This window comes from Polychytrium aggregatum, assembly GCF_025602895.1.
Source record: "Polychytrium aggregatum strain JEL109 chromosome Unknown BJ171scaffold_1, whole genome shotgun sequence".
Classification (NCBI taxonomy): Eukaryota; Fungi; Chytridiomycota; class Chytridiomycetes; order Polychytriales; genus Polychytrium; species Polychytrium aggregatum.
Window position 1 is genome coordinate 803,995 of NW_026516203.1, and position 26,340 is coordinate 830,334.

At 57.5% G+C, this 26,340-nt stretch overlaps 10 protein-coding genes across 10 annotated transcripts; 7 read left to right on the plus strand and 3 right to left on the minus strand.

The window, feature by feature from the left end:
* Nucleotides 1-260: 260 nt before the first annotated feature.
* Nucleotides 261-2,368, minus strand: BJ171DRAFT_484869 (ATP11 protein-domain-containing protein). The gene is made up of 6 exons (XM_053109051.1): nt 2,312-2,368; nt 1,948-2,154; nt 1,562-1,694; nt 1,189-1,357; nt 852-1,016; nt 261-717 (listed from the first exon to the last, which is right to left on the minus strand). Exons 2-6 carry the CDS (start codon nt 2,075-2,077, stop codon nt 343-345), a joined length of 972 nt encoding a protein of 323 aa, XP_052971815.1. The 5' UTR covers nt 2,078-2,154; nt 2,312-2,368; the 3' UTR covers nt 261-342.
* Nucleotides 2,250-3,696, plus strand: BJ171DRAFT_6661 (carbon-nitrogen hydrolase). The gene is made up of 3 exons (XM_053115803.1): nt 2,250-2,664; nt 2,814-3,038; nt 3,310-3,696. The coding sequence occupies exons 1-3, from the start codon at nt 2,320-2,322 to the stop codon at nt 3,583-3,585; spliced, it is 846 nt and encodes a 281-aa protein (XP_052971816.1). The 5' UTR covers nt 2,250-2,319; the 3' UTR covers nt 3,586-3,696.
* A 591-nt stretch (nt 3,697-4,287) lies between these two features.
* On the minus strand, nt 4,288-5,503 carry BJ171DRAFT_557480 (yippee zinc-binding/DNA-binding /Mis18, centromere assembly-domain-containing protein; the record flags this gene model as incomplete). Its single annotated transcript, XM_053113093.1, has 4 exons — nt 4,288-4,365; nt 4,567-4,675; nt 4,841-4,884; nt 5,393-5,503. The coding sequence occupies 4 exons, from the start codon at nt 5,501-5,503 to the stop codon at nt 4,288-4,290; spliced, it is 342 nt and encodes a 113-aa protein (XP_052971817.1).
* A 1,362-nt stretch (nt 5,504-6,865) lies between these two features.
* BJ171DRAFT_484873 (Hamartin protein-domain-containing protein) lies at nt 6,866-11,584 on the plus strand. Its single transcript, XM_053109052.1, has 12 exons — nt 6,866-7,699; nt 7,863-7,952; nt 8,077-8,139; nt 8,329-8,820; nt 9,038-9,478; nt 9,619-9,828; nt 10,037-10,287; nt 10,508-10,612; nt 10,708-10,836; nt 10,938-11,028; nt 11,122-11,220; nt 11,325-11,584. Exons 1-12 carry the CDS (start codon nt 6,953-6,955, stop codon nt 11,529-11,531), a joined length of 2,925 nt encoding a protein of 974 aa, XP_052971818.1. The 5' UTR covers nt 6,866-6,952; the 3' UTR covers nt 11,532-11,584.
* Nucleotides 11,585-11,868: 284 nt separating this feature from the next.
* On the plus strand, nt 11,869-15,864 carry BJ171DRAFT_436912 (P-loop containing nucleoside triphosphate hydrolase protein). The gene is made up of 9 exons (XM_053107963.1): nt 11,869-11,957; nt 12,351-12,521; nt 12,633-12,996; nt 13,104-13,296; nt 13,454-13,680; nt 13,800-14,048; nt 14,165-14,915; nt 15,017-15,427; nt 15,556-15,864. The coding sequence occupies exons 1-9, from the start codon at nt 11,932-11,934 to the stop codon at nt 15,615-15,617; spliced, it is 2,454 nt and encodes an 817-aa protein (XP_052971819.1). The 5' UTR covers nt 11,869-11,931; the 3' UTR covers nt 15,618-15,864.
* Nucleotides 15,865-16,302: 438 nt separating this feature from the next.
* BJ171DRAFT_609020 (uncharacterized protein) lies at nt 16,303-16,935 on the plus strand (the record flags this gene model as incomplete). The annotated part of the gene is made up of 1 exon (XM_053115248.1): nt 16,303-16,935. The coding sequence occupies one exon, from the start codon at nt 16,303-16,305 to the stop codon at nt 16,933-16,935; it is 633 nt and encodes a 210-aa protein (XP_052971820.1).
* Nucleotides 16,936-18,135: 1,200 nt separating this feature from the next.
* On the plus strand, nt 18,136-19,014 carry BJ171DRAFT_484876 (uncharacterized protein). The gene is made up of 2 exons (XM_053109053.1): nt 18,136-18,328; nt 18,425-19,014. Exons 1-2 carry the CDS (start codon nt 18,290-18,292, stop codon nt 19,001-19,003), a joined length of 618 nt encoding a protein of 205 aa, XP_052971821.1. The 5' UTR covers nt 18,136-18,289; the 3' UTR covers nt 19,004-19,014.
* A 67-nt stretch (nt 19,015-19,081) lies between these two features.
* Nucleotides 19,082-22,216, plus strand: BJ171DRAFT_6756 (glycosyl transferase). The gene is made up of 11 exons (XM_053115806.1): nt 19,082-19,292; nt 19,410-19,488; nt 19,645-19,838; nt 19,967-20,120; nt 20,214-20,343; nt 20,466-20,663; nt 20,845-20,981; nt 21,076-21,212; nt 21,442-21,539; nt 21,676-21,751; nt 21,874-22,216. The coding sequence occupies exons 1-11, from the start codon at nt 19,222-19,224 to the stop codon at nt 22,103-22,105; spliced, it is 1,506 nt and encodes a 501-aa protein (XP_052971822.1). The 5' UTR covers nt 19,082-19,221; the 3' UTR covers nt 22,106-22,216.
* On the minus strand, nt 22,113-24,176 carry BJ171DRAFT_609035 (N-terminal C2 in EEIG1 and EHBP1 proteins-domain-containing protein; the record flags this gene model as incomplete). The annotated part of the gene is made up of 6 exons (XM_053115249.1): nt 22,113-22,630; nt 22,755-22,839; nt 23,088-23,134; nt 23,378-23,621; nt 23,873-23,991; nt 24,159-24,176. The coding sequence occupies 6 exons, from the start codon at nt 24,174-24,176 to the stop codon at nt 22,529-22,531; spliced, it is 615 nt and encodes a 204-aa protein (XP_052971823.1). The 3' UTR covers nt 22,113-22,528.
* A 164-nt stretch (nt 24,177-24,340) lies between these two features.
* BJ171DRAFT_484880 (CDK-activating kinase assembly factor MAT1-domain-containing protein) lies at nt 24,341-26,337 on the plus strand. Its single transcript, XM_053109054.1, has 7 exons — nt 24,341-24,571; nt 24,670-24,822; nt 24,937-25,013; nt 25,140-25,243; nt 25,327-25,467; nt 25,614-25,837; nt 25,959-26,337. The coding sequence occupies exons 1-7, from the start codon at nt 24,450-24,452 to the stop codon at nt 26,080-26,082; spliced, it is 945 nt and encodes a 314-aa protein (XP_052971824.1). The 5' UTR covers nt 24,341-24,449; the 3' UTR covers nt 26,083-26,337.
* Nucleotides 26,338-26,340: the final 3 nt, after the last annotated feature.

Consider the following 26,340-nt stretch of genomic DNA (forward strand, 5'->3'; position numbering starts at 1 on the left):
GTCGACGATTCGGATCGCAACTGCAGCGGCCATTGAATGAATACAAGCAAGCCCATCTCTTGTCCAAGAACATATCCGCCATGCAGAGGCGATCGCTGAACGACTCTGTGCACTTGCCACTGGGTTGTGGTGACCAAATCGGCGTCAGTATCTAGTGATAGCAGTGGCGGCGGTCACGATCTGACGGCGTTCCGTATGTGGACAGCGGTTGTACACGCGGGCCCTACTCCAGAAGCAAATCAAAGCGAACCAAAGCGAAATGAAAGAAATGGAGGACATCATTTGCTCCTCGAAGGAATTATATTGGCACGCAGATGTAGGCTCTTAGCCGACGCAGCACGATCAAGAGGTGAGGCTCGATGCCTCAGTGATGAGCAGCTGGTAGTCAAAGTTGGCTGGGTCTTTGTTGAATCGCTCGACCAACGAGGTCATGCTGTCCGGACCGGTGACGTAGAATAGCTGCATCTGGTAGACAAGGTTCTGGGCATCCGAGATACTGAAGGAGCTGGCCCCGGACTCGGTGGCTCCAAGTTCGCCAGACATCAGGACAATGCCCTTGTCTTCGACCAGGTCTGTATAGTAGTTCAGAACCAGGTGTGGGCGGGCGTTCTCGCGATGGGTTTGGTACTCGATCAGAGGTGTCAGGAAGGTCTGGTTGCCGGAGAACTGGAGCAGGACAAACTCAAATCCTTGGTCCCTGGGCAGAGGCAGAATGAACTGGCGCGAGGAAAACAGCGGCGATACCGAGATGATGAGATGCAGGCGGCATGGAGCATGGGCAGATACACAAGCACCAGCGACGGGCATGGATTTGGCACCAATGTATATTCAGCAATGCGCTCTGGACTCACCATCGGGTACGTCTTGGCTCGCTCGGAGAGCTTCTTGTAAAACTCGCCCGGAACAAGCGCCGAGACATAGTTGGGCTTACTGGAGTAGTAGGTGTTCCAGATCTCGCCGATACGCTCGGGGGTCTCGGTCGCGACCTTGTCGAGCTGCATGATCTCGTCGAGTTTCTGCATGAAATCCGAACGGCTGGGAGTCAGTGTATCTGAGGGCGGCGATGGTGATGTGTACCGAATACAGATCCACTACGAGCGATCAATGCCAAGACTGACAATGACACCCATATGGATATTCGCATGGACACCCACATGGACATCCATCCATGTTGCCATCGGCACGTACCTTGACCGTCGGGGGCAACCCATCTTTGCGCTTGGGTGGCGTGCGCTTGGGCGGCACCTGTGGAGCTTCAGGACCGCTCGGCGAAGGAGACGGGGGTGGAGACTCGGGCTCGGGTTTGCTCTGCTCGCTGGCGTACTTTTTCAGCTCATCGAGGTTGCTGATGCCGAGACTGGTGAGGATGGATCAAGTGATGATGTGGATGCAATGAGGTGGATGCAATGAGGTGGATGCCGACACGCAGACTTGAAGGAATCGCATTCAGCACATGCAGCGAGCTCTCGTGGTGTGCGCCAGGCCATCGCTTGATGCAGGCTGTTGGGCCGAGTTTCAGCTGGGCCAAGTTCTGGAGTCCATGCTATGGTCGACGGCATACCTTTCGCCCTTCTTTTTCAGCTTCTCGGCATACTTTTTATAGACATCGTCTTCGCTCTGGTCGTCGAGCTGAAGCACCGAGGAAGTGAACGCGACTCTCGAGATGTTCTGGGGGAGGAAGCCAAATGCATGGTCTGGTGGTGATGATGGAGGCGTTCAAGACGAAGGCTGTGAGCCGCTACCCAGGAGTGCTGCAACGTGGGTGATGGACTACCGTTGTGTCCATCCAGAATGCCTCATCTGCGCTGTTTCTTGGACCGGTAACTCGATGCTTTCTCCATCGCAGGCCCTCGTCATATGGTCTTCACAGGATCTTCACAGGATCTCCGCCTACTTGCCTCTCTTGGGCGGCGCTGCAGATCACCCATTTCCTCGAGATATCCTTACCTGAAACCAGAGCAGCGAAGCGCATCGGGGCCGATGTCGCAAACAGGTGCGAGTGCGGGAGGGCTCGCAGCATCGAGGCGGATGCGGGTGTGCGCAGGGCCCTCAGGGCGGACGGCGACAGAAGCAACATGGTCAGAGCGACTCGGCAACGAGACCGGGGTGAGAGTTGGAGACTGGTCGCTCTTGATGTTGGGCAGCGAAGGCGATCTGGCCAAGAGCGCAGCGGATGTGGTTTGGTTGGCGATCGTGGTGCGCAGCCGCGTGGCACTCTGGCTCGGCGTCGCTTGTGCCCCTGCCTCGCCCGGCCATCGACCAGCCATCGACCAGCCATCGATCAAACCCGCTGCTGTTCCTGCAAACTGACCCTGCACAATGGCATCGGCCCGGTCCTTCAAGATTGCACTCGTCCAGCTCAAGGTCACGGCTGAGAAGCAGCTCAACCTGCTTAATGCCCGGTCCAAGGTCCTCGAGGCCGCCAAGAACGGCGCCCGGCTCGTGGTGCTCCCAGAGTGCTTCAACTCGCCCTACGGCACATCCTACTTTCCCGAATACGCCGAGCCCATCGACGGTCCCTCGGCAAAGTCGCTCTCGGATATGGCTCGTGCCGCGAATGTCTACCTCGTCGGCGGGTCCTTCCCAGAGGCCAAGGACAAGAAGTTCTTCAACACCTGCACTGTCTGGAACCCCAGCGGCGACCTGCTGGCTGTCCATCGCAAAGTGAGGCCGCCGCTGACGCAAGAGACGATGCACGAGCAGCCACCCAGCTGGCGGCAGTCGCATAAAACCCTTGCAAAGACGACACTGCTGCTGCCCCCGTTGCTGCTGGTTTGCTGTCGCTTACCGCGCCCCGTTTGCCTTTTGTGCAGATTCATCTGTTCGACATTGACGTGCCCGGCAAAATCCGGTTCCAAGAGTCCGAGACCCTGTCTCCGGGCACTTCCATGACCCACTTTGATACCGAGTTTGGCAAGATCGGCGTCGGCATCTGCTACGATATTCGCTTCCCCGAGCTGGCCATGATCGCTGCTCGGAAGGGATGCATCGCCATGATATACCCTGGCGCCTTCAACACCACGACCGGTCCGCTTCATGTAGGTGGCAGCATAACGCCGAGTGAGGGTTGAGGCAGGGTGCAGGATTCTGCAGATCGGAGAGAGAAAGGAAGAGAGCAACACCAAAACACCCTGTGGATCTCGGATGTAGTCGCAAGCGGGACGGAGTCGGCCTGGATCTGGGGGCTGCTTGTCGACGTATGAGACAGTGGATTTGATTGCTCTCGCTCGTATCTCTGGCGTGCCTGCAAAGAGCGCAAGTCGGTGATGAGCCTGTGTATTTTTGCTGATCCCTTTTGCTCCGGCTCAGTGGGAGCTCTTGCAGAAAGCCCGTGCGGTCGACAACCAGATCTACGTCGCTGCATGCTCGCCTGCCCGGGACACCGAGGCCAGCTATGTTGCCTGGGGGTACTCGTCCCTTGTCGATCCAATGGCCCAGGTTGTGGCTTCGGCCAAGGAGGACGAAGCGATTGTCTACGGCGAAGTCGATCTGGGCGTCATCGAGACGACTCGCCAGAGCATTCCCGTCACCACACAGCGACGATTCGATGTCTATCCCGACGTGGCCGCCTCTCATCATGCCTAAAGGCTCCCATGCTATGCTGTACCATGCCCTGACATGCTCTGTCTGCTCTATGGCATGGGACAGGGTGTCGGGAGCGACAAAAGCGCATCACCGGCGACCAGATGTACGGCGAATCTGCAGTGATGCTGATGGTGATGCTGAAGCTGATGCTGATGGTGATGCTGATGGTGATGGTGATGGTGAAGCACATTGCTTTGATATTTCCCTTTGATATATGTCGACCATGCTCTATGCTTTGCAAAGCAGACAAATCAGAGTCGGAATGGCAAAAGAGGCACTTTCGGCACGCATAGTTTTGCCCGGACAAATAGTGAATGCCAACTGACGTGCATGTTGTCTATAGTCTAGCCACCACGAGGGGACATTGCGTTGACCCCGAATGTGCCGCTGCGGCTGGCCAGAGATGCAATAGGGGGAGGGAAGTCTCATGAGCACGGAGGGAAGGGAGAAAACGCAAGAGGGGACTGGGTGTCGTGGGCTCAGCGCAGAAGGTGTTGAGAAACACTGAATGAGCGCACCAGGTGCGAGCCGCTGCTTGTGAAGCTTGGACGAAGGCTCTCGGCGGACCACCAGCGAGGCGCTGATAGTGATGGGTGTGGGGGTGCAAGTTAGGGAGACGACGGGAGGCTAATGATGTGCTCGAGCCGCGGACCAAACACCATGGATAGCAGACTCCACGGCATTCCAGCTGTAGAAGTGCTCTCAGAGCTCTGTCAGCAGGAGGCGTTCCATGATGAATAGTCCTTCCTTGTACTTTTGAGAACCCTCGTACGCCTTTTCCTGTCCGGGGATGCAGGCCATGGTGAGCTGCGATCGGGTATTACTGCGACGGTGATGTGGGCACCCCCGGTACGACGGCCACCAGCAGCAGCCGAAGCGGCAGTAGTAGCAGTAGCGGCAATGGCAACAGCAGCAACAGTAGCAGCGACAGCAAGCCAATCAGCCCTTGTGCATCATCGCAATATGGTCATCTGTGCCTACATATTTCCATCCGATGATCGAGCTGCAGCAGACGCAATAGATATCGCGAACAACATGGACGCCAGTCGTCATGGAGCGCTCCGAAAGCTCGCCTTCGTAAATATTTATGCTGCGCGGTTGGGAGAGAGAATGTAGCGGTTAGATGGAGGCAACGGGATGGCGGAGCAAGCAAGCCAGCCCAATGCAGGCGGGCTGCGTCGGCGGTGTCCGAGCGGCGCCGGCAGTCTCGAGCGAGTCCGAGAAGACAGGACGGGGGGGGAGGGAGGACGCATACACGGTCTTGAACAAATACGCCTTGCCATGCTGTCCTCGGAACTCCTGGAGGGGAAATGGCGGATTGTTAGGATCGCCCGCAGGAAGCAGGGACTGCTGTCTCGTCTGGGGACTCCGAGCCACCAATGCGAGCGGAGTTGAAATCGGAAAGAGCAAGCAAGTGCGTGCAGCCGCTCTGCAGAACCGAGTCCGATATGGGCCGGCAGGCGGGCAGACGAAGATGCAAAGGGAAGGGCGGGCGGGACGGTCGGCAGCGACGACGGCTGCGTGTGAGGACAGAGGGTGTGCAAGGGTCGCTGAATTGGTGCCCGGTGATGGCAATACAGGAAGGGATGTGCGGGTGAAACATTGAGGGAAAGGAAACGAAACAACAGAGCGACGGCGGTGGACGAAGGCTGATGCGGATGAGGCAGAGTGGCTCCATAGCGAGCAGCATATGGACGCACCCAAACAGAAATGATGGAATTTGCAGGCGGGCGTCGGACGAAAAGACAATCCAGCCGATGAGGCGGGGACAACCGGCCAGCACAGCAGAGACGGTATCGGACCTTACCTTGGAGATAATCTCGTCGCTTGACGACAGATGTGTTTTGCAGACGGTGCAGCCAAAGATTCTCGAGGTCGATGTCTCCGGGTCCAGGTAGCGCTTGAAGATAATGCCCATGGCTGAATAGACAGTGGAGGGCCGCAGGACGAGACTCGACTTGTGGGCTGGGAGAATCTGGAGACGCTGGAGCGGCAGCGAGGTTCCGGGAGGAGAAGGAGAGCTGGATGCGGATGCGGCAAGAAACGAGGCCGGCGGGACGGTCTGGCAAAGAAGGGCGGGAGGACGGCTCAGGAAGAGTCGAGAGCGAAGAGCATGAATGACAGCCGGCCTGTTTTGGGTTTGCGGCTCGGCCGGAGGGCGGAACGAGAGGTGCGAGGGGAAGGGCGGGGGGGGGAGGGCGAGCGGGTGTGGGAACACCTATGGGTGGCTGTGTGGGAAATACGACATCGAGCGACAAGCGACTCTCGACGATATTGGCAACTGACGGCCAGGCAGCGCCGAGGAACGTGCTGATGCGATGGATATCTGAGGAGGCACTCGGGCGAAATGCCCGGCGAGAAGGACGAGAGCGTTGCTGCGGCTATTAACGGTGCATGTGCAATGGAACAAGGATGGCGATATATATGGGGCCAATGCGATGGAGCAAATGTAGCACGTATCCTGCGAGTAGCAAAACGGTCTACTAAGCGCTGGGTTCCTCGGGCACCTCTATGATCATCCGGGCTCTCGACGGACCAAGATTCGCTGGCTGGATGGATCTGTGTAGAAACCCATGGCAGTCAAGCGTCCATTTTACACCGGCCGCCCGTGCTGTCCACGGCACCGACACTCCAATTCAGAGAGATGGCGAACAAACGACGCACTTTTATATCTCGGCTCGTGACTGAAGCTGCACTTCGAGCACGATGCCATACCTCGGAGCAAGATGAGAGTCGCTGTCGGTTGTCTGTCGGCTGTGAAAAGTCCGAGGATCAGCCAACTGCACAGCTATGATGACAGCCACGCAACTATGATGGCATCTGCAGGGTGTGGCGGAGAGTTGCTCTGAGTGGCAATTCAGATCCTGAGCATTTTTCGAGCCGACTGATACTTTGAACCCATCTCGTGAAGCGGTGGCAGAGATGACCAGGCATGAGCAACAGTTGCTCCCACAAACGACGCTTGTCCCGTCCGCCAAAGCAAACGGTTAGTAATTGCCATGCGCAGCGCTACAAAGACAGGCGGCGCCGACACTCTCCCGAGATGCGCTCGGTCTTCCAGCTGGCGCTGCCGGCACTGATGAGGACCCATGCATGCACTCGCTCGACCAGACGAGGCGGGGAGGTCATGGTGCGATCATGGTCGGGCGGTCCCGGAAGCTGCCGCCCGCGCAGCCGGTCCGCGCCGAGCTGTGGCGCAGGGGCGTGCTGCTCACGTGGCCGAGTGCTGTCCAGCCAAAGCCATGCCCAAGCCGCCGTCTTGCCCTTGACCGTGGATGCCGACTTCTGTTCCATCCGCGTCCTCGAGGTCGCTCGCCAGCACCACCACCACCACCACCGCTGCTGCTGCTGCTGCTGCTGCTGCATTATGGCCCACAGCACGAGCTACGCAAGCACCCGGGATCTCCTCGGCGCTGTGGCTGCTGACCTGGATACCCCACCCGTCCACATCGCCGACTTCTCGCCAAAGTCCAACCCGGTCCTCGTCCGCTACTCGCTGTCGCATGCCTATTCGACCCCGACTCCCGCCCAGCCATGGGGCGCCCCGCATTCGAGCATCGAAAAGCTGAACAGAGACCTTCGCTCCACGTGGGCGGCGGCCATCGCCAAAGCCGAATCGCCCGATATGGTCCGCGAACCCTCGCTCGGCTCCGGCTCCCTGGACGATATCGCCGCTCCCGCCCGAGGCGCAAAGTTCATTGTCATGATCCGCTGGATCGAGGCACTGCTGCCCATAATGGACCCAGCTCAGATCATCGAGGACTGGTGGGCCTCGGTCCTGAAACCCATACTGCTCGAAAGCCGCTGGATCCAAGCCCTCAATGCCGCCAGCGACCTCACTGTCGGCCTCCTCACGGGCTGTCCGTGGGGCTCGGTCGACAACCCTGCTGCCGGTTCGTCCCCTGCGCACGCAGCCGTTGCCGCCTTCCGCGCAACCGTCCTGACGGCGTACATGGCCGAGGTCGCCAAGGTCGTCGAAAGCGATCCGCAGCCTCTGTCGGACGAATCGATGGCCACAGCCCGGCCCACTCTGGTCTCGCTCAGCACCTACTGGGAGACAGCCACCTCGCCGCTCGAGATGGCGCTGATCCGATTTGGCCAGGCCAAATCCAAGGTGAGTACAGCGCCTCTTTGGCATTCGAAAGCATAGATATGCTGCGACGCCAGCAGTCACACCGGCCAAGCACTGGGGCCGATTGTTTGGCCCTGGGAGCTGCCGTTGCTGGTTCGCGGCGGTGGCGCTCACTCCTGCTGCTCTTGTGGCTCGACGGATCCAGATTGTATTCGAGCTCCTCGACGGACTCCTGGGGGCCAAGAACACCCGCATCCATGCGCTCATTCTCCTGGGCAAGCTGATCAAGACTCCGGTGAGCCAGCATGCAGTCCACTGCTTTTCGTTCGCAACTTTGCGCTTCCTCCAGCATGCCCAGCACTGGAGCAGAACTGAACTCGCGTACTTCTCTCCGATTTCGCTCCACCTGACGACTCCAGGATGTGCCGAGATATACCGTGCGCGATACCAATCTTTCCGAGAGTCTCTTGGAGAGCATGATGGTGAGTGTCGGCTGGGCTCGGTGCAGGTCTGTCTGGCTTGGTTCTCTTTGGAGTCGGTCATGATTTGTTAGTGATGGCCTACTTTAAAGCGGCACGGAACCCCATCACGATATTGACTGAGTGCATTCGACAAATCGCCCTCTACTTCCTCTCGCTCATTGACCGATACACAAACACCCCGCTGCACAGAATGACACACATCCCGTCATCCTCGCATCGTCTACCAACCACCTCGCTTCGCTGCTGCCGTATATTTTCACCAAATACTCGAATATAGAGGGCGTGAAGCGTCTGGTGCGCGCCCTCATCCGGGTGGTCAAGTGGGAATTCCTGTGGAATCGACAGCAGTACGCTCACGCCGGTGACCCAAGCGCAACCGACGACCAGGCCAGCGCCACCGACGAGAACATCATGCTCTTCAAGCACATCTCGTTCGTGACCATTCGTGCTGCCGTCGAACGCTACTTTACAATGCTCTATGGGCTGTTTCCCTGCAACATGATTCATCTCCTGCGCGAGATCAACATTGGCGACCGCTTTGAAGACAACGAGAGTTGGGCCGTGGCAACAGATGAAGACTACCTTTCACACGAGGAAGGAGCCAACAGACACATATCCACCAGTCTGCAGCAGGACATTGAGGACGTTGACCTACTGCATGAAGCTCGTCGGCGATTCCTCGTAAGCATCTGTTGTTTTCGCAATATGTGCACCTGCCTTCTCGCTGGCGCTGGCAGTCGAAGCATTACTCAGGATAGCATGCAACTCATCGGATTCGTAGTCGTTGATATCTGTGCTTGCACCTGCATTTGCATTCGCATCTACCTTGCTGCGTCGATTCGCAGCGAGAGACAACAACTGACAATGCGCCTGCTCTCCTCCACGAAACTCGTCACAGAGCCTGTTCAGCAACCACCAAGCTCACCCCAACCTCCTGTTGCATAATTGCGAGACTGAACTCGTCTACAATCTGGAAAACAATGACAGCGATCCCGACCGCATTATTGCTGAGTGCATGGAGCTCTACAACAGCCCTGAGACCCGTGGTACGGGGCAGGCGCCTGCACCGCCTGCACCTCAGTCGACGGCGCCCGTCGTTTCTGAGGATCAGAACACCGAGCGACATGCCGGGCTCTCCATCTGTACCGATACCCGTGATCCTGTGCTTGACTTGCCGCAGCCTCTCGACGTCGACACTCTGAGCCGCAGTCGCCTGGCTTGGGACTCGGGCCTGAAGAATCCTGCAGAGGATATGCTTTGGCGCCGAGCTGACTTTGACAGCATTGACTATATTATGGAGTTGACCAAGGCACTCCGCCGACACCTCCTTGAGCTGAAGGTGAGCCTATCTCGATCAACATCTCGTACTCCTCCGCGCTCGATTGGGCCGACCAGTTGGGCTTGCACAGCACTTGCACCGGCTTCTGATCTCGCGGTCTCGGCGCGTACTGATGCGGAATATTCTGCACGTCCGTTCAGTCCCAGGCCCTTGTCTCTCCAACAATGTCCTCGGCCACCTCGCCGGTACCGCGCAGCCTGCACATGGACATGATCAAATACCACTTTTACTTTCTGCTGAACCAGCTCAACGTGGAGATTTTCATGCGGCAGCAGTACATGACCCACATCCGGGCACTCAGACGCGAGCAGATCGACCGCGATCAGCAACAATCCATCACATTGGCTATGGTAGGACGGGTCTTGAATGCATAGCATATGCGGTGCAAGCATTTTGCACGACGATCCAGAGTGGGGCATTCATGTGAGGACAGCGGAACCTGGGCAGACCGGCTTGTGCTCGGGTGTCGGTTCATGCCCGATCTTGGCGCTTGATCTGATCCCACAGCATCGCTTTACCATTCTGCCACTCTGCTGCTCTGCCGGCTGACGAGCCCAGAATGACAAACTCAGAAGCCAGAATAAGGAAATCAATTCGCTGCGCGACTATATCGAGCAGCGTCGTGTGGAGCTGTCCAAATTTACGATCCGACATCGCAGCTTTGAGGAGGAGCTGCAGAACCGAGTGGCAGCCTCCCGCGCGGTCTCCGAAGCGCTAGCAAAGGAAAACACAGAGCTCAAGAAAACCATCAAGGACTTTGAAGTCAGCTGCCAATTGCTAGATGAAAGTGTGCGTGAGGGCACCTCCCGGTACGAACATGTCTGCATTGCCTGCAGAGCGACTCCATGGGGCGGTACGGCCGTGTGTATGGATAACAGACGCTTTCGAACACTTGGCGAGCGGGCGCCAAGGGACTCTGGCCTGGCTTCTGGAATCGTGGCAGTGGATTTTGGGCCAAATATGCCATCCTGGAATCAGCAGCCTGACGATGTGCTCCTTGGTGCTCTAACGGCGGCGTTCTGGTTGCAGAATCTCAACACTGGAAGTGGAGTTGGCCGCAGAGAGAGCAAAGACCGACAGACTCCAGGAGTACGATGAAACGATCAAGGATCTTTGTGCGCGGTTCTCAGAGAGGTATGTGCGCTGGCTGCTGGTGTGATGGCTTCCGAGAGCTATTCCTTCTTCAGAGTCGCCTGGCTCACACATCTGTCTGTACGATTTCCTTCCAGCGAGCGGGAAATCGACCAGCTGCTGCAACACAAGGCCGAGTGTGAGAAGCTGCAGGGCCAAGTCCGGGCGCTGACCGTCCAGCTGGAAGACCTGGAGCGCGAGGCGACCGAGCTGCGCCAAGCTGCAAGGTATGCGAGCTGTTGGCCTCTGCCGTGACTGCCCGCGGTTGATGCAACATCTGGTATGGTGCTGAAACCACTGCATATGCATATGCATGTCACACGTCCAGTCGACAAGCCGAGGCTACAACGACCACAATCACGCTGATGGGCACCCTCGAGAAGGCCTGCGAGCGGTACCAGAAGTGGATCGATGAGGAGGTGAGTCTGCACTATCTTCGCGCTGGAGATTGTTGATATGAGCCGTGTTGACTCCGCCCCCCTGACCTTGGCGACGGTGGCTTGCATTCTCAGTCACGACGACGAGAGATCATTCAAAAGATCGGCGAGGAGCGGATTTCGGCCGTCGAAGAAAAGTACCAAACGGTGATTGGTATCAACCAGCTGCTCGAGGTGGGTCTGGCCCTGCGATTCCGGCGGCGCGTGGGGACAACAGAGACATGTCGGATGTACCAAATCTCTTTGCTGACTGGCCGATCTGCTGTTCGGACGCCCAGGGCAAGGTGGTTGACCTGATGCAGGACCTTGACGACCTGAAGATTCGCACGCTGGCCGATCTGGAGAGTGGGGCACCGGGCGAGATTGCTGCTGCCGCAGACGGCGACGGCAGCGGCCCCAGTGCCGACCATGATGGCGCAGCTGCCGCAGACGGCCACAGTGAGAACTGCGTCGGGGAGAGCACTGGCGCCACGGCTGCTGCCTAACGAGGCTGTTGGCGCTGTCGAACATCCAATACACAACGAGCTCGGATACCCCATCGCGACGGCGTCTGGTCGATGCCCTGTCGAGCGAGCGGATTGCTGCTGCCCAGCTGCTATGTGGTCCTGCTGTGTGGTCATCGCGGAGTGATACCCCGTTGGCCCAAGCAAGCCAGAACCTTCCAGGCACCCCGTGCGTCCATGTGACGCGCCCCCCCCCTGGTCGCCCGCTGCCCCTGGCCTCTGCCACGTCAGCTCAAGGGTCTCCCTGGCCGATTACATAAGCGGCTTCGCCCTCAGAGTGTTTATAAGCGCGGGCCACCACCAGCACCAGCAACGTCGTTTCCTGCCCATCCATTACTGCCGCCTCCGCCGTCCCGAGATCCTGAACGACCGCCACCGCACAATGTCCCACGACAAAGGAAAGCTCCCGTGAGTACCGCCCGAGCCATTTGCAGATCGGCCGTGCCGGCAGCGCTAGAACCCTCAGAACGGGTCCCTGCTCGATTGCTGCTCGTCAGCAACGGTCCGATCCAGACCAACAGACAGACCAGCAGACAGACCAACAGGCTGGCTGGAGGGCACGACCAGCGCATCTGTCGCTGGGAGTTGCTGGATCGCGGCAAGGACAGCTTATCGAGCAACTGGGCCCGATGGCTTGCGTCTCCCGAGAGAGGGACGGAGCTGGCACAGCACAGCGTGAGGCAGATCGGGTGGGTGTCGTCGACACATCTGCGGCGTTTCTGACATTTCGTTCTGCATTATTCGCTTCCCACCCCCTCTTGTACCGTCTTGGCTGCTCACCGAACCCACTCGTCGTGATAGGACCGTCAACCCGGCGGACTTGTCTCAGGAGAAGGATAACGACACAGCCCTTGCTATTCTCAAGAAGAAATCGGCTCCCAACAAGCTCATTGTCGATGATGCTGTCAACGACGACAGCTCCCTGTGCGCGATGCACACCGAGACCCTTGACGAACTGGGCCTCTTCCGAGGGTGAGTGCGGTGCAGAGACCAGCAGGGCCTCCTGGCGGCCTCCGATCGAGAGTCACTCTGCTATCAACTCGAGTGGCCTGTGTCCTCACAATCAGCCTGCTTTCCTTTCAGTGACACGGTCCTGATCAAGGGCAAGAAGCATAAGGACACTGTTCTTATCGTCCTGGCCGACGACGAGGTAGAACGAAACAAGATCCGGATCAACAAGGTTGTCCGTGGAAATCTGCGCGTGCGCCTGGGCGACATTGTCTCGGTCCACCCCTGCCCCGACATCAAATACGGAAAGCGCATCCACGTCTTGCCGATAGACGACACCATCGAGGGCATCACCGGCAACTTGTTTGATGTTTTCCTCAAGCCCTACTTCCTGGAAGCCTACCGCCCCGTCCGAAAAGGCGACAACTTCATTGTCCGCGGCGGCATGCGCGCTGTCGAGTTCAAAGTCGTCGAGACGGACCCCTCGCCGTATTGCATTGTGAGTGTCTGCCCAATGTCTGGGCTTCTTCAACCGGACGCTGCTTGAGCTTTCAGGGGAGAGGTGTGCGCGTTCCGCTCTATTCTAACGACTCTCGATCCACACAGGTCGCCCAAGACACCGTCATTCACTGCGAGGGCGATCCTATCCGGCGCGAGGACGAGGAGTCGACCCTCAACGAAGTCGGCTACGACGACATTGGTGGATGCCGAAAGCAGCTTGCTCAGATCCGAGAGCTTGTGGAGCTGCCCCTCCGACACCCCCAGCTTTTCAAGAGCATCGGCATCAAGCCCCCCCGCGGTGCGTATTTTGCAGATGCTGCGTCTGGCAGGCTGTGGTTGGATGAGCGGGCTGGGCGCTTCGCTCTTGCGTCCACGCGCTCCTTCAGCATCTTACCGAGACCAGGGCGACTCTCTCGATCACTCATTCGCTCGTTCGTGCGCTTGCTTGCTCTCAGGTATCCTCATGTACGGTCCTCCCGGCACGGGCAAGACTCTGATCGCTCGTGCTGTCGCCAATGAGACCGGCGCCTTCTTCTTCCTCATCAATGGTCCCGAGATCATGTCCAAGATGGCCGGCGAGTCCGAGAGCAACCTCCGAAAGGCCTTTGAGGAAGCCGAGAAGAACAGCCCTGCCATCATTTTCATTGATGAAATCGACTCGATCGCTCCCAAGCGTGAGAAGGTGGGTTGTCCGGTCCCTTGTTGCCGCGAGCAGTTGGCAGGGTCTTGCTTGTGTCCCCAGCGGCTTTCGCTATCGACCGCAGATGGGCTGCACTGACACAATCCCATGCTATCTTACAGACCAACGGCGAAGTCGAGCGCCGTGTTGTGTCCCAGCTCTTGACCCTTATGGATGGTCTGAAAGCCCGGTCCAACGTTGTTGTCATGGCCGCCACCAACCGACCCAACAGCATCGACCCTGCGCTCCGACGCTTCGGTCGATTCGATCGCGAGGTGGACATTGGTATCCCTGATCCCACTGGTCGTCTGGAGATTCTCCGCATCCACACCAAGAACATGAAGCTGGCCGATGATGTCGATCTTGAGCAGGTTCGTTTGCCGATGCAATGCAGATCGTTGGGGGGGGGGCTGATGGCTTGTAGATTGCTCGCATCGTATCCATTTATCGGACGCTCACATGCTGCGCTCCCCTTGTATCCGGACAGATTGCTGCCGAGACCCACGGCTACGTCGGCTCCGATATGGCCTCGCTCTGCTCCGAGGCTGCCCTCCAGCAGATCCGCGAGAAGATGGATCTGATCGATCTCGACGAAGACACCATCGATGCCGAGGTCCTGGACAGCCTGGCCATCACCATGGCCAACTTCAAGTACGCCCTCGGCGTCTCGAACCCCGCTGCCCTCCGCGAGACTGTTGTCGAGGTGCCCACCGTCACCTGGGACGACATTGGTGGTCTCGAGAAGGTCAAGCAAGAGCTCAAGGAGACGGTGCAGTACCCCGTCGAGCATCCGGAGAAGTTCCTCAAGTTCGGCATGAGCCCCAGCAAGGGCGTGCTGTTCTATGGCCCGCCCGGCTGTGGCAAGACGCTGCTGGCCAAGGCCATTGCCAACGAGTGCCAGGCCAACTTCATCTCCATCAAGGGCCCCGAGCTGCTCACCATGTGGTTCGGCGAGTCCGAGGCCAACGTCCGTGACGTCTTTGACAAGGCCCGCTCGGCCGCCCCGTGTGTCATGTTCTTTGACGAGCTCGACTCGATTGCCAAGGCCCGTGGCGGCAGCCAGGGCGATGCCGGCGGCGCCGGCGACCGTGTGCTGAACCAGCTCCTGACCGAGATGGACGGCATGAACGCCAAGAAGAATGTCTTTGTCATCGGCGCCACCAACCGCCCGGACCAGATCGATCCCGCCCTGCTCCGACCTGGTCGTCTCGACCAGCTCATCTACATTCCTCTGCCTGGTACGGCTTGCTCCTGAGCGAATGCATTGGATGGTCTGCTGCTGTTGAGGTCACACGCGAGTGTGCTAACCCCTCTTCCACCTGCCCCTCGTCCCGCACAGATGAGGAGTCTCGCAAGCAGATTCTCAAGGCTACCCTGCGCAAGTCTCCTGTCTCCAAGAACGTCGATCTGTCGTTCATGGCCAAGAACACCCACGGCTTCTCTGCTGCCGATTTGACCGAGATCTGCCAGCGTGCTTGCAAGCTGGCCATCCGCGAGTCCATCGACCAGGAAATCCGGAACGAGAACGCTAAGAAGGAAGCCCAACAGCGCGGCGAGGAGATCATGGACGATGATATCGATCCCGTCCCCGAGCTCACCGTCGCCCACTTTGAGGAGGCCATGAGATTTGCCCGCCGCTCCGTCTCGGACAACGACATCCGCAAGTACGAGATGTTTGCCCAGAACCTGCAGCAGCGTCTCGGATACGGAAGCAACTTCAAGTTCCCGCAGTCCTCTGGCGCCCCAAGCGGTGAGTCGCTCATGATCCTTCCTCCAGTCGCTTTGTTTGCTCTATCTGTTCAGTCTCTCGTCTGTTGCATTGTTGTGTGCAACCAATATCTCATCATATCCGTTCGTGACTTTTGGCCGGATTTCCAGGTGCCGCCGGCGCTTCCAACACCGAAGACGCCAGCCAGAACGACGACGATCTGTACGCTTAAGCGACGCCCACCGGTCAGGTTTTTGCCACTGTTTGTACCTCAAACGCAGCTTCATCCACGAAAAAAAATCGGGACGCCCAGACCTCAAGGGCTCGCAGTCGCATCAGAACGACATGAGAGCTCCCTTTGAGGACCGACAGCATGCATCCACTATCTTTGAGGACGCGCGGCCTGTTGCCCTTCTGGTCCTGCATTGATGAATATACATCGCACCGACACACTCCTCGCATATATGGTGCTGCGAGAAACAGAGTCTTCCTTGGCGGCACCAGCGCTGCTTCATGCATTTGGGGTTGGGTGCTGGGTGCATTTGAGGCATTCGTTCGCTCGATCGGCATCCCCACTCGGTTGTCGTCAGCCAGGTCGATCTCGCGATGCAACCCGCACGTAATCCCATCAATCATTCGTCCTGCCGCCCTCAGCCTGCGCAATCTCGTCCTTCTCAGTGACGTTGCCACCTGACGTCGAAGGACGATGCCCCGTATTAAAGCCGCAGAGCCGCTCGCGATGCCCTCAAGCAAACCAAGCTGTGAGAGACGCTGCCCCATCAACCCAACCCACAGCCAAGCAGCAAGCCTGCAACGCCTGGTCAAGAGTCCCAACCACCACCAACTCCCAGTCCGGCTGAACAGCACACTTCCTATCGCCGTCCTCTACTCTGTCCATTTCACCGCCGTCGGTCCAAATGAAGATTAAAGCGCCCAAGCTTCCCAACGCCAAGCAGCTGCTCATCAACAAGAATGTGCTGCAGGAGCGGTTCCGTGATACAAAAAACTTCCCGATCGAGAAGAAGATGCGATTCTCGGGCCGGTTCTTCCAAATCGTGCTCTCTGCGTTTGCGTACTACTGGCTCGCCTCGCAGGACTCTGCGCTCATGACCAAGTACGGGCTCTTCGGCGTCATTGGCTACAGCTGGTTCCTCAACTTGGCCTGTCCATGCGTGGCGGGCCTGTTGATCCTGCAGCACTTTGCCGGCGCTATCATCTCGGCGTGGACCTCGCGGAAGATGATGGTGCTCGAGACCCTGTGCGATGTGACCATCATGGCCCTGTGGCTGTTTTGCATCATTGCCGCGGGAATCCTGATGGGGCCCAACTGCCCACCCGGCACCTCCCATGCCTGCGACTGCTTCAACTGGGTACTGGCTACTGAGATCATGAGCTGGATTGCCTGGACCTACGGCGTGGTGCTGGACTTTGTTCTCTGGTACAAGGTGCTTTGGGGCGGCATGGAGGAGATTGACGACATGGAGATGAACAGAGCCCTGCGCCAGACCGCCAGGAAGCACCCCGGCGGCGGAAACAGCAATGTCTTTTGAAGAAGATGCATCGCGCTGTCCCAGAGCGTAACAGGTGGGTTTGAGATGCCCAAGTCAAACAGTCATGCTCAATGCCGACGATCTGGAGCTTCTTCCGCTGACATACATGCCTCTTTGAGACAACACAGATGGCGCACTGCTCTCAAGAACACAACGCAAACCTCAGGGTGGCCGAGGGCAGCCCATCAGCTGTGCTGTTGCTGTTTCCGCTCGGCCGGATGGACTGGTGTTGATCATGTTCATGATTGTTTGACAAAGGCCGGCCAGGCTGCCGCTGCCAAAGAACCTGCCTGCGAATACAGCGTTGCATTGAGCTCAAGTGTGCTGCACATGGGTTTGCCATAGAGCCACCGACAGAGTACTTATCGGCGGTGAGCACTGTGTTGCGCGGACTGTGGATGGGCCAGAGCCATATGTCCCAGATCGGCGAGCCATATGTACTGTTGGTGCACAAAGGATATTCTGCCTCCCCTCTCTTTCCCCCCTTCGTTGGCTGCGATATGTCGCTTGCCAGGGTTGATTGCTGGCACAATGCCCAGCATTGTGCGATAAAAATAGGATTGCAAAATATCTCCCGGGCGCATTGTCCAGGCAGCTTCATAGCCGTGGTTATCCAGATGCTCTGCATCTGCATCCGCAGATTGTTGAGCCTCGACAATCGCATTCATATCACTGGTGCATCGCAGTTCCGCTACAACGGCTTTGGTGACTTCGCGATGGTTGGGGTTGGCGCTAGCCCCCCATGCACATATCTGTCCCTTGCCCAAGGCACTTGTGCTTGCTTCCTTGCCTGGGTACTTCTATTCGCTCTGTGCGCTCGCGGTAAAGCAGAGAGCTCTCCAGCAAGCCGTCGAGCAGCCTTCTGTGAACTGCCGGGACTGACCAGCCGGCCCAGCAACGTCTCAGCACAACCTGTGGACCGAACTACCACACGATCTACCAGCCCGACACACTTTCGCCCGCTAACCCGCACCAGCGCTTGTCCTTGGTTTCTCTGCTTCAAGAACCGGCTTTTGAGGTTTCGCTTCGATCTGTCGACATGCACGGTCGGTACATTCCTCGATACACCCGGCCTCCAGAGGCGCTAAAGACCCCGCCTCCGCTGTTCACGGAGAGGGACTTTAGTGGTCTTGGCAGCGACTTTCGCTTCCTCCTTCGCGAGGTTGGGCCTGTCTTGGTCGAGGGAGTCGCCTGGGTCGTCCGGACCCAACCCCAAGACCCCTTCGATGCTCTGGGCCGTTTTATCCTTGACAAATCCAAAGAGTCGAAAGCGACACCACTGTCGCCGCTGGCCTCGGCCCTCAGGGACATCTCGCAGCCCGATAACACAGAGGACTATATCGGCCATCCCGCCATGCACAGCATCCCCGACCCTGTCTCTGTGAACTGGAAGGTAATGCGGGTGGACATGTGCATATTGAGGCTGCGGGCCACTTCCCAAGGCGTGAGAACTTTCATCGTTTCTGATATCCGAGATGCCTCACTCCAGCCCTTCACTCCGCCGAGCCAGAGGAAGCGCAACATGGCGAACAAGGGTAGACCCAAAAAACCTCAGTCTACTGATTCATCTGATTCATCCGAGTCGCTCTCGAGTGACTCTGAAGCCGAGCCCGAAGCCAAAGCTTCGGGGACGACTCCAGCCGGCCTGCTCAAACCAACCCAGGTCGGTGCTGATCTCAAGCCACCCCCCGGCAAACAAGTCCCATTCGGCCCTCCAGGGCCTGTCCTAATTGACCCCGGTGTATCTGAACTGGAGAAGGAGGCTGGGTCTGTCGTCGTTGAGCCAACAGCGAGCACAAGCGCTGATGTTGTTGAGGCCCTCGTCGCTGGACCCGTCGATACGTCCGTGACAACAGAGAGCCCCGCCCCACCAACAGATACTGCTCCCGTAACAACAGAAGGCTCACTGCCAGTGCCGGTTGCTGGAGATGAAGCTTCCGACGCAGTTGTCTCGGGCGACCAAGTGGGAATCGCTGTGCCCGATCAGACCGAGGCACTCCAGGCGACAGACCCTGACTCCACCAGCGCAGAAGCAAACGAATCTACTCCGACCGACTTGACCAACTGAAGGCCCTTGAGCACAATACACTACGCCATTCTGTCTAGCTCTCGTTCATCGGTGTCCGGACGCTTGATTCGCCGGTCCCCGCTGCAGGGCCTTGCTGGGGCTCGGTTGGGCTGGCCGTGGCCAGATTCGGCTCCGCCGATCGGGTCGACAAACGAGCGGGACTCTCTGACTTGATCTGAGCCTGCTCTGCGCCGCTGGTCAGCACCGGACTGCCAACGATGGCCAGCCGCAACGCTTTGCGCATATTCTTGCTCGCCGCTCTCATCAAGCTCCTCCTCGTGCCTGCCTAGTGGGTTCTTGCTCTTGATGTCGGATGCGCATATTCCCCTCGCCTGCTACCGCTCGCCACCCCTTACGATCCACCCTGACCATCGTCTGTCGGCCTTCTGCGCTTGATTCGGCGTAGCCACTCGACCGACTTTGAGGTCCACAGGAACTGGCTCGCCATCACACACTCGCTCCCTATTTCAAAATGGTATTACGAGGTCGGTTCTCCTGTCGGAACCCTGGCCATGTCCTCGGCATATTGGCAGCATACCGCATCGAGCTCACAACGCACTTTCCTGCGCCAAATGTCGACCCGCTTTCTTGCCTGCCCCTTCCCTCACTATCGGCTCCGGCGACTGCTCGTCCATCAACAGGACCGATCCGAATGGACGCTCGACTACCCACCCTTCTTTGCCTGGTTCGAGTTTACACTCTCGCAAGTGGCCCAGTTCTTTGATCCTCGGATGCTGGATCTCGACAACCTCGGCTACGCCAGTTTCGAAACCGTTCTCTTCCAGAGACTGACGGTGATCACAACCGAAGTCGTGCTATTCCTATCGGTACTGAGGTACTGCTCCAATTCAGTCCGAGTGGGGGTCGAGGCAGCGTTGATGCCCGATCGACTTGGATCACTTTTGTTGATGCTCTCTACGGATGCCAGCTACTCACTCGCTCGCTCACTTGCTTTGTAACCAGGGTCCTGCGTCCTGTGAAGGACTCGCTTGTCAAGGATATCCTCACCGGCTTGATCTTCCTCAACCCCGGCATCCTGTTCGTGGATCACATCCACTTCCAGTACAACGGCTTCCTCTACGGCATCCAGCTTTACTCGATCGCCGCCTTTCAGGAGGTTGGTATCTCCCATTCGCCACTGACTGAGTCCTTGTTGGTCTGGCCTGATTGCTGGCTTTAACAGGTCTCCATTTCTCCTCGATCCACGCAGGGCCAACACCTCATAGGCGGAGCGCTGTTCGCCGTAGTTCTGAATTTCAAGCACATCTACCTTTATCAAGCACCGGCATACTTTGTCTATCTTCTCAGCGGCTACTGCTTCAGCGCCAAATCCGGCTTGTGTGCGTATCAGTCCATGCCTCCGTGCCCGGTTGTTTTCAAACGCCGTTGCATCCACGACCTCTGGCCGCCCAAGCAGATGCCCAGACTTACGCCGTTGCGCCGCCTGTGTCGTCTATGCCAGTCCAATTCTCTCTCCAGAACTTTGTTTCGATCGGAGCCGTCACCCTAGCAGTCTTTGCGCTGTCCTTTGGTCCGTTTGCTCAGCATCTGCCCCAGATTCTTTCGAGGCTGTTCCCGTTCAAGCGTGGACTCTGCCATGCCTACTGGGCGCCAAATTTCTGGGCAGTCTATTCGTTTGCGGATCGACTTGCGCTCTTTGGTAGGCTTGGATCGTCCGCTATGCAGTCTGGCAGTCGGGTCGCATTCCGTGGAATCTTTGTCCTGGGAGTCATTTTGGTTGTGTGCGATTATTGGGCTGACGGCGATACGATAGCTGTGGGATAGAGCAACTTTCAAATTTGAGGCCATTTGTACTGATGTGTTTACTCTTGAACCCACAGCCATGAAAGCCTTCAAGATTGGAGAGCCTGCATCCATCCCATCCTTGACCCGTGGCCTGGTTGGCGATACAAGCTTCGGGCTCCTCCCTGCGATTCTGCCTATTCACACCCTGGTGCTCACTCTGCTCGGACAGCTGGTAGGCTCGATGTTTTGGACGATGCATGGAGCTCCTCTGCATCAATATTAGTCCGATATGTCGACTCAAACACAACTGTCTCCTCCGACACTAGCCCATCCTCTTCAAGCTCTGGAGAAAGCCCACGCGCGATACCTTTGTCGAGAGCCTGATTCTCTGCGGATTCAGTTCGTTCCTCTTTGGCTGGCATGTCCACGAGAAAGCGATTCTGCTTGTTCTTATCCCATTCAGGTAGGAGACGTTGCTTACGATCCAGATGCGGCCAAGCCATAGATCTCACAATGACAGTCGCTTGTTCCACTGCACAATCGCATCCATGTCTTAATGACCACGCACCCGGAGTCACCTTTCGGAACTGGGCCACAGCGCTTGACTCTTCACGATTTGTTTACACCCACCCACTGAGATCTCATCAAATATCTGCCCACCCTATCTTTCGATGATAACCATCGCTCCTCAGCTTGATTGCCCATGAATCGCAGCGACATGCACGGACATTCCTGGTTCTGGCCGGCGCGGGATACGGATCGCTCTTCCCGCTCATCTACCAGCCCACCGGTAAAGTCTGCACACGGTGTCGTCACCAGCAAGAGTCATGTGCATCGTTTTTCGTTGTCGGTTGGTCAAAATGCGATCCAGCAGACGAAGCTTGGGTCGCAAATGCAAATCTGACCTTCGATTTTGATGAAAATAGAGCTTGTTACCAAGTTTGCTGTCCTTGGATTGTACATGTCGCTCAGCTACAGCCTGCTGTCTTTCCTGCTCAACCGGTGAGTCAGCTGCGTTGGATTTTGGATTGGCAGACCCCGCTCGCAGTACTGCTTCGGGACGGATACCATCGGAAGGTCACCGACGGCTGACCCATATTGCTTGGTCCGATGTGATGCCACAGATCCACCGGCAGCCCACTCCGGCTCTCATGGGCCGAGTCTGTTTATCTCCTGGGCATGGTCGTCCTCCAGATCTACGCCGAAGTCATCCATCCCTTGCTCTTCTGCCACCTTGTAAACCTTGAGTTTTTGCCCCTGATGGCGGTGTCAGTCTACTCGGCGGTCGGCGTCATGTATGCTTGGTTCAGGTTTTACTGGGACACACTGGTCCTCTCCAAGGACAAATCGGAGTAAGCCATGCCCAAGAATCACATATGAAGGGCCGCTCTGAGGGGACGAGTGTTGCAGTGGTACAGATTGTGGAGGCAGATGTATTCCTCGGTGATTCGGTCACAGAAACCCGCTATACTAGCAATATTTGGTGAGTCGACCGGCATGAAGCTGGACCAGCCCCACCGATAAACAGAGCGACTGTGTCGAGATCCAGCAAGTTGGGTTGTTTCCTGGAGTGCGCCAATGTGCGCACCTTGCTCCCGGGCACCAGACCGCCTCGCTATCGAGCGGGGTGCTTCGGTCCAATCGAAAAGATACTCAGGGAGAGCAGTTGGAGCAGAGGGAGTAGGGATAAGGGCAACAGATCCAATAGAGTCCGACATCACTGGGGAGACTGATGACGCATCAGCACACATGTTGCTCGCCGATCGCTCCCGTTCTCGGTCAGTCCCGGGATTTGGCTGTCCGGAAGAGCTCGTCAACAAAGTTTGTGGTTTCGTCGGTGCCCTGCGGCTTCCGGATCCGATCCAGGCTGGTATCAATGTCCTGCAGAAATCAGCACCGATGTGACGTGAGTAAAGACTCGACCGTGATACTGAGAAATCTGGACTTTGGCCCGGGCTGGCGGAGATCCGCTGTGGCCGATTGCGTCTCACAGTCCGCTGAGTACCTGTGTGCCCGGAAGCGAAGGCGAGTCGATCGAAAAGATACTCCCAAAGACGTCCCCGGAGATGCCATCGGGGGCAGCCTCGGGACTGCGTTACCGTGTCGGACAATATGCAGCCATGCCGCAGCGTTGGGATTGAGATTGGAGATGAAGAGCGAGATATGGCAGTGATGAACAATGGAGACAAAGAATGAGACAGGGACAGAAGCAGACAAAGCCTGAGCCGCGTCACCGGAGAGCGACTATCGAGCGAGGCGCTGGCCGATCCAGGTCGGTGTTGCAGCGTGATCGATGCAGGGATCCTCAATAGGCACGGTCGCAGCGACAGCAACTTACATCCGATATGTGGGGTCGCCCTTGATCAGTTGCATTGATACCGAGATCTAGAGACACATTGTCGGCGTCGTTGCCATCGTCGTTGTTGATGACCATGATGTGCCAAGGAAAAGAGTGAGAGTGAGCGCGTGGGCCAGGCCAGCAGCATTATCCGTTCATGCCAAGAGGCACTGATGCCAAGATGGATTGCTGCCAAGATGGACTGATGCCAAGATGGACTGTGTTGCTCGACACTCCCTCCTTGTGGCCAAGCACTGACGGCCAGAAGCATTCTGCAGGAGACGCTGTACCTTGGCTATGGAGTTTACCCGCGACTCTTGCAGGAGATACTTGCGAGTTGTTACGGCGGCTCCGGCATATTCGGCAAGATTGACATAGACGACGCCGATTTCCTCGCTCTTGTCGCCGTTGACTTCCTGGTTGATGGATAGAATCAAGTCGCAGGGCTGCAACACGCCGTCCTTTCCGACATAGATGGTGGCTTCCAGCTGGAATGAGGCATTCCAGACAACTGTGTTTTCTCTGACAGTGGCCCTGAGCGACGAGAGATCAGGTCGACAGTCAGAGAGAGACTCATTGCAGCGAACTGGGAACGACGGCAGCTGGTCCCAGCCGAGTAATGGTTGTCCCGGAGACGCCTCCGCAGCAGAAACGGGCTTGGTTTCGCACCGGAGGGCCTACAGTGGCCGATTAGAGCCAGCATCTGCCACACCGAGCCGGTCCAGCCAGGATTTGGACAAGAGATGCGCTACTCGGTTTCCCCCCAGCGATGCCGTCGAGCCTACTTTTGCGTCCGCCCTTTGACCGTCCGAGTGCCCTTGAGCTTCCACTTTGCGAAATAAAGCCCGCTGACATAGGGCAGGTTTGTCAAGTCCTCCAAGACGACGGTGACCAGGAATGACACCTTTTTCGAGAACAGCGACATGGATAGCAGAGCCGGTTATCGAAGCAGACAAGCTGGCTGACTCAGGACAGAGGAATACGGCCGGTAGTGACCCGCCAAGAAGCAGATGGCCCAGCGAGCCAGGAAACGTTGCTGAATTGGACGGCAGGAGGGGTCGGAGACTAGACTCGGGCAGGAGCGAGCATGCAACGGGGAGGCACAGGCGGCCGGCGGCGATGGAGATCGACTTTTGCTGCAAGCAGGCAGCGGTTGGGACAGCGGACAGCCCTGGCGATCGACCAAGCCGTTGCTTGGCGCCTTCTCGGTGCCTTCTCGGCGGTGCGTCTCGCTGGCCCTCGCTCTCCGCGATCACGAACTCTCCCTGACAGCACCGCTTATCAGCCATCAACACCGCCATCAGCACCACTATCGGCACCGCCATCAGCACCACTATCAACACCGCCATCAGCATCGTCGTCATGCCCCCAGTCCAAAGCTCCACATACTCCGATCTGTCGTCGGATGAGTGCCCGGTCTGCCACTCCACAAAATACCTCAATCCAACCCTCAAGCTCCTTGTGAGCCCATGTTTCCACAAAATGTAGCCCACCTCTGCCCTGCCTTCCCTGCTTGGATGTCTTCCCTGCTTGGACATGCCCTCGCCTACCTTGCTCATTGATCCATCGGCTCCGTCCTCAGGTGCGAGACGTGCATCGGTCGGCTCTTTACCGCCGGTGCTGCTCCATGTCCGATTTGCGGGCAGAACCTTCGCAAGAGCAACTTTGTCGCCCAGACCTTCGAGGACCTCTACGTCGAGAGAGAGGTGGGCATACGGAGAAAGATGGGTCGCTGGTAAGCATTTCCGATCGGATTCGGATTCGGTCTCGGTCTCGACCTGGCAGAAGCGTTTCTGCTGCACGAGACCCGCGATGACTGTATCGCTGCTGATCCAGCATTTACCCACAGCTTCAACAAGCGGCTGGAAGACTTCAATGGCGATCTGAAAAATTACAATAACTATCTGGAGGAGGTCGAGGAAATCAGTAAGCGCTCAGGGCAGCCATCCCACGCTGCCTTCGCCCCCGGTGGCAGTACGATCGATCGCACTGCCGAGCCAACCCCGCCGGTGCCGCACCTTTGCTGATAACAGGCTCCGCTGCAAACCCCAGTGTTCAACCTCATCAACGATGTCGATGTGCAGCAGACCAACGAGCGGATCGAGCGGTATCGGCAGGAAAACAAGGAGGAGATATCCGCCAACCTGGCCAAGCAGGTCGGTCTCCAGCAGGAATCATTTCGTACCGCGCGATCTCGAGCGCATGTTGTTCACCATCCGTTTCCGTTGCCGGGCTACAGGCGCAGGAAGAGAAGATGCTATCGCATAAACTTGACAAGGAGAAGCGGGAAAAGATCCATCGCAAGGAAGTATATTTGCAGCACGCGATGGAAGAGACTCGGGCCAGAGAAGTCGAGAAGGAAGACATCATTCGCCAGCTGGTAGGTGGTGCGTTGCTGCCGCCAGGAGCAATGAATGGGTTGCTGCGGAAGAGGGGAAAACAGAGTGCCAAACAGACTGAAAAGCGCTTGATCGCCTGCGATCACCAACGGAGCCTCTGTTGAGTCATATCCGCATCCCTGAATAGGCCGAGGCCACAGACAAAAGCGCCTCGGATGTCATCCGAGAACACAAAATGACCAAAAAGACAACGGTTGCCCTCAACATCCCAACCCTTGAAGACTCGGACGACGAGGACATGACATACTATGGCCGCGGCGACCTGATGCTGCGTGAAGACGACCATCACTTCGACGCCGCCGATATGGCCTACGAGCCCGTGGCGATCACGCTCGACAGCTACATTGATCCGTGAGTGTTCACTTCAATGGCTGATAATGAGCATTTGGGCACTTGTGTGGTTCTGCCTTGATCTAATCAGCCTCGCTCTGGCATCGCCTTGATTGTGCCGCTCGCCTGGCTTTGACACCAGATGGACACAGGAGCTGCAAAAGAACCCTCAGGCCAGGGCCGGAGGCTACATGGCTCAGTGTACACAGATGCGATCGATGTTCCAGGCGTTCCACGGCGTACTGGACGGCATATCCATTCCGTAGACACCATCATGCTGCTGCGCGACGAAGATCAATGATGCAAGGCACTGCGGGAACGTGCCGCCCAACAAAACCGAGGCTCGCGCTAGTAAAACACTCCCGAACAAAGCCACGGACCGGGCTCTGTATTCGAGCTGGGCCTATTTGCCATTGGCCGCCCTCCCCCGAAGCTGACGAGCGTCCCCCCAATAACACAATGTAGCCATTCAACCAGTTATCGCTGGGAATCTGTGGCTCAGCTCGCATTGTCAACATCGATGT

Excerpts from the sequence above, each read along its gene's own strand:
- BJ171DRAFT_484873 (XM_053109052.1), top strand. The coding sequence starts at position 6,953 with ATGGCCCACAGCACGAGCTACGCAAGCACCCGGGATCTCCTCGGCGCT. Across the intron at positions 10,837-10,937 it reads GAGCTGCGCCAAGCTGCAAG|TCGACAAGCCGAGGCTACAA; the intron begins GTATGCGAGCTG and ends TCACACGTCCAG. Across the intron at positions 11,029-11,121 it reads AGAAGTGGATCGATGAGGAG|TCACGACGACGAGAGATCAT; the intron begins GTGAGTCTGCAC and ends TTGCATTCTCAG.
- BJ171DRAFT_484869 (XM_053109051.1), bottom strand. The coding sequence starts at position 2,077 with ATGTTGCTTCTGTCGCCGTCCGCCCTGAGGGCCCTGCGCACACCCGCA. Across the intron at positions 1,695-1,947 it reads CTTCGCTGCTCTGGTTTCAG|ACCATGCATTTGGCTTCCTC; the intron begins GTAAGGATATCT and ends CATCACCACCAG. Across the intron at positions 718-851 it reads GAGCCAAGACGTACCCGATG|TTCATTCTGCCTCTGCCCAG; the intron begins GTGAGTCCAGAG and ends TCCTCGCGCCAG.
- BJ171DRAFT_436912 (XM_053107963.1), top strand. The coding sequence starts at position 11,932 with ATGTCCCACGACAAAGGAAAGCTCCC. Across the intron at positions 12,997-13,103 it reads ACCCCTCGCCGTATTGCATT|GTCGCCCAAGACACCGTCAT; the intron begins GTGAGTGTCTGC and ends CGATCCACACAG. Across the intron at positions 13,297-13,453 it reads CGGCATCAAGCCCCCCCGCG|GTATCCTCATGTACGGTCCT; the intron begins GTGCGTATTTTG and ends GCTTGCTCTCAG.
- BJ171DRAFT_6661 (XM_053115803.1), top strand. The coding sequence starts at position 2,320 with ATGGCATCGGCCCGGTCCTTCAAGATTGCACTCGTCCAGCTCAAGGTC. Across the intron at positions 2,665-2,813 it reads TGCTGGCTGTCCATCGCAAA|ATTCATCTGTTCGACATTGA; the intron begins GTGAGGCCGCCG and ends CCTTTTGTGCAG. Across the intron at positions 3,039-3,309 it reads CCACGACCGGTCCGCTTCAT|TGGGAGCTCTTGCAGAAAGC; the intron begins GTAGGTGGCAGC and ends GCTCCGGCTCAG.
- BJ171DRAFT_6756 (XM_053115806.1), top strand. The coding sequence starts at position 19,222 with ATGGCCAGCCGCAACGCTTTGCGCATATTCTTGCTCGCCGCTCTCATC. Across the intron at positions 20,121-20,213 it reads CGATCGCCGCCTTTCAGGAG|GGCCAACACCTCATAGGCGG; the intron begins GTTGGTATCTCC and ends CGATCCACGCAG. Across the intron at positions 20,664-20,844 it reads GGATCGACTTGCGCTCTTTG|CCATGAAAGCCTTCAAGATT; the intron begins GTAGGCTTGGAT and ends TTGAACCCACAG.
- BJ171DRAFT_484880 (XM_053109054.1), top strand. The coding sequence starts at position 24,450 with ATGCCCCCAGTCCAAAGCTCCACATACTCCGATCTGTCGTCGGATGAG. Across the intron at positions 25,014-25,139 it reads GGAGGAGGTCGAGGAAATCA|TGTTCAACCTCATCAACGAT; the intron begins GTAAGCGCTCAG and ends TGCAAACCCCAG. Across the intron at positions 25,468-25,613 it reads AAGACATCATTCGCCAGCTG|GCCGAGGCCACAGACAAAAG; the intron begins GTAGGTGGTGCG and ends ATCCCTGAATAG.
- BJ171DRAFT_484876 (XM_053109053.1), top strand. The coding sequence starts at position 18,290 with ATGCACAGCATCCCCGACCCTGTCTCTGTGAACTGGAAG. Across the intron at positions 18,329-18,424 it reads CTGTCTCTGTGAACTGGAAG|CCCTTCACTCCGCCGAGCCA; the intron begins GTAATGCGGGTG and ends GCCTCACTCCAG.